This window comes from Cynoglossus semilaevis, chromosome Z (genome assembly GCF_000523025.1).
Source record: "Cynoglossus semilaevis isolate Cse_v1.0 chromosome Z, Cse_v1.0, whole genome shotgun sequence".
Classification (NCBI taxonomy): Eukaryota; Metazoa; Chordata; class Actinopteri; order Pleuronectiformes; family Cynoglossidae; genus Cynoglossus; species Cynoglossus semilaevis.
In genome coordinates, this window is record NC_024328.1 from 4115139 (window position 1) to 4117663 (window position 2525).

The 2525-nt window shown below is 45.5% G+C and overlaps 1 protein-coding gene across 2 annotated transcripts; it reads left to right on the forward strand.

Annotated features, from left to right (window-relative positions):
- Positions 1-292: 292 nt before the first annotated feature.
- LOC103397552 (rho guanine nucleotide exchange factor 12-like) lies at positions 293-2519 on the forward strand. 2 transcript variants are annotated; one of them, XM_008335856.3, is made up of 9 exons: positions 293-424; positions 506-593; positions 684-761; positions 854-948; positions 1077-1280; positions 1363-1599; positions 1809-2038; positions 2118-2193; positions 2299-2519. In XM_008335856.3, the coding sequence occupies exons 2-8, from the start codon at positions 532-534 to the stop codon at positions 2190-2192; spliced, it is 981 nt and encodes a 326-aa protein (XP_008334078.1). In that variant the 5' UTR covers positions 293-424; positions 506-531; the 3' UTR covers position 2193; positions 2299-2519. The 2 variants fall into 2 exon arrangements, with proteins under 2 accessions (XP_008334078.1, XP_016898468.1); XM_017042979.2 differs by having other exon boundaries at positions 1812-2038.
- Positions 2520-2525: the final 6 nt, after the last annotated feature.

Here is a 2525-nt window from a genome sequence, read left to right on the forward strand (position 1 = left end):
TAATGCACAGTACTCCAATACTTAATAAAGTTAATAAATATTTAGATTTATAAAGAGTTTAGTCAAATCTTTAAAAACAAATGTGTTACATTTTAAGTGACTAAAGCATTTTCGATAATTTGTTGACTAAAACTAAAGTTGAAAAACGACTAAAGCAAAAGACTCAATCATAATTTGTTCCAAAGACCCAGACTAAGTCCACTGTTAGTCGTCAAATTGAACACTGCTGTAAATTCAGTCGTCTCTCTTCTGTCAGAGTTGTTTACACTCCTCCTGGAGGACATCCTGGTGCTGCTGCAGAAAAAAAATGAACGCCTTATCCTCAAGTGTCACAGCAAAAACCTGGCGGGCACCGCAGACACCAAACACATCTTCAGCCCCATCATCAAACTCAACACGGTGCTGGTGCGATCAGTGGCCACAGGTCAGTCAGAGAGGCTTTCTTCCTGCACCTGTGGATGGCAGAGTTTTACTAAGTTTGTCCTCTATGCTTTACACTGTCCAGACAACAAGTCCTTCTTCGTCCTTTCTATGTCCGAAAATGGAGCCCAGATCTATGAGCTTATGGCGCCCACAGTCGCCGGTCTAAAAACGTGAGCACAAAGATAAGATGGATTGAGTTTGAATTGTTTTCGTGTTTTACAAATGGACTAATTATCTTTTTTTTTTTTTGCTCACTAAAGTTGGCAGGAGTTAATCATCCAGAGAGCTGATGCCATGAAGGTCAAACCTCACAACATTCTACCGTTACCTCAGAGCAGGTATGTGGCTAAAATGTAGTATTTTTAAGTTTACTTTTCTAAGTTAGTTAGTTCCCAGGTTGTTTTTGACATGATCTGATCTTGTGTGTCAGTGGGGAGAGAGATGGAATGGATACCATCACCGCAGGTTTCTCCAAGCTAAGCAGAGACCCCGACTGCACGTCCACAGGGTGCACACAGTCCACAGGTAACACGCGGACCTCACATAATTTCAACTTAAAAGAATAGAAACGTTCCTCTCTGCTTCTCAAACAGCCTCGTGCTTCAGCAATTTGCAGATAACCCCTTCTGACAAGCGTAATTATGTCTGTGTAGATAAAGAGAGCAGCCCAACTTCTAGGAGAGCACTGCAGAGCCCTGAACCTGGTAATAACCTGTTTGACAGAGTAAAATTTGTGGAAAAGGAGAAGGAGGACGGCTATGTGGACCCAGAGCTTCCTTACCAGGTCTCCGACGATGGCAGAGCAGCAGATTCATTCAACATCTTTCCCTCTAGGGCAGCTGAAGCTCTGAAAACATGTAAGACAAAAAAACACTGAAGGCAAGTGCAGGTGGTGAAAAACAACCTGAAGTCACTCTTCTTTTTTTTTCACTCCTTCAGTGGCAGCGTTGAAGCAGGAGCTGGTCACACAGCTCATGTCTCAAGAGCCCATAGAGCAAACCAAACAATCCACGGGGGCTCGTCTCCTCAGGGCCACCTCACTGCGAACGCCCATTGACAGTCGTGCCCGGGTGATGGCACACAATGGCTCGGACAAGAACAGCACCCACACCGAGGACCAGGCTCAGGACCTGGGTTCTGGAGACACGGGCTTCTTCGACTCTCCCGATGATTATGGTGAGACAGAGACGTCCAGACCTGACCGGGGTCACATGGTGCTGCCTCATCTAAGCTGCTTGGGAGCTCCTTACAATTCAAAATATGTGTTGGGTAACAGTGGACCATACAAGATAATTATTGATTATCTTATCAGTACTGCCAATGAGGACTGGTCAATAATCAATAGGTAAAGATCCATGCCAAACCTTTGTTTTAAATACTCCCAGCAGAATTCTTGGTCCTGGAGGGCTACGGCAGGGCAGGAGAGAGCAGCACAGATGACGAGAGCCGGGCGTCGACCACAGGGAAGCAGCTGAGCAGCGCACAGGGCTGTGCCACTGACTCAGGCATGAATTTAAGATTTTCTTCAACCTCCCAGGCGGGCAGCCTGTCTATCTTCAGTCGACAGGTGCTGTCACATCTCAGAAACCTTCAGTCCAACCTCAACTACCTGAAGGTACTGATGAATTTCTCTTTAAAGCTCATCACCGTCTCGTTGCTCCATAGTCTGACTGTTTTTTCACTTCTTTTTGCAGGATGTTGAGGCCAAGTACAATAATGTATTACGCCCGAGGTCAGAAAGATCAGCGGAAGACTCGGACAGAAACTAAGGTATTTCATTTGAGCATATTGTCTGAATGTGTGTGAATCTGCCAGCTTCTACATATGGACCACTTCCTGTATCGGTCTGAACTGTCACCTCCATCTTTCTGACAGATAAGAGATAGTGGAAGTTCCTGCTGCAGACTTTGGCTCTGCCCCCAAAGAGGAAGTACCAACATGCAGTCTGCTCCTCCTCATTGTGTTCTGGACATTTGGGACATCCTATAAGCTTGTACTCTCACTGCTGACCCCTCCACGACTTTTACTCTCCATCACCAACAGCTGTTGTTGCTACAGCAAATGAGAGACTTGAATGAGAGCAGATATATATATGGCCAGAG

Excerpts from the sequence above, each read along its gene's own strand:
- LOC103397552 (XM_008335856.3), top strand. The coding sequence starts at position 532 with ATGTCCGAAAATGGAGCCCAGATCTATGAGCTTATGGCGCCCACAGTC. Across the intron at positions 594-683 it reads ACAGTCGCCGGTCTAAAAAC|TTGGCAGGAGTTAATCATCC; the intron begins GTGAGCACAAAG and ends TGCTCACTAAAG. Across the intron at positions 2,039-2,117 it reads CCAACCTCAACTACCTGAAG|GATGTTGAGGCCAAGTACAA; the intron begins GTACTGATGAAT and ends TTCTTTTTGCAG.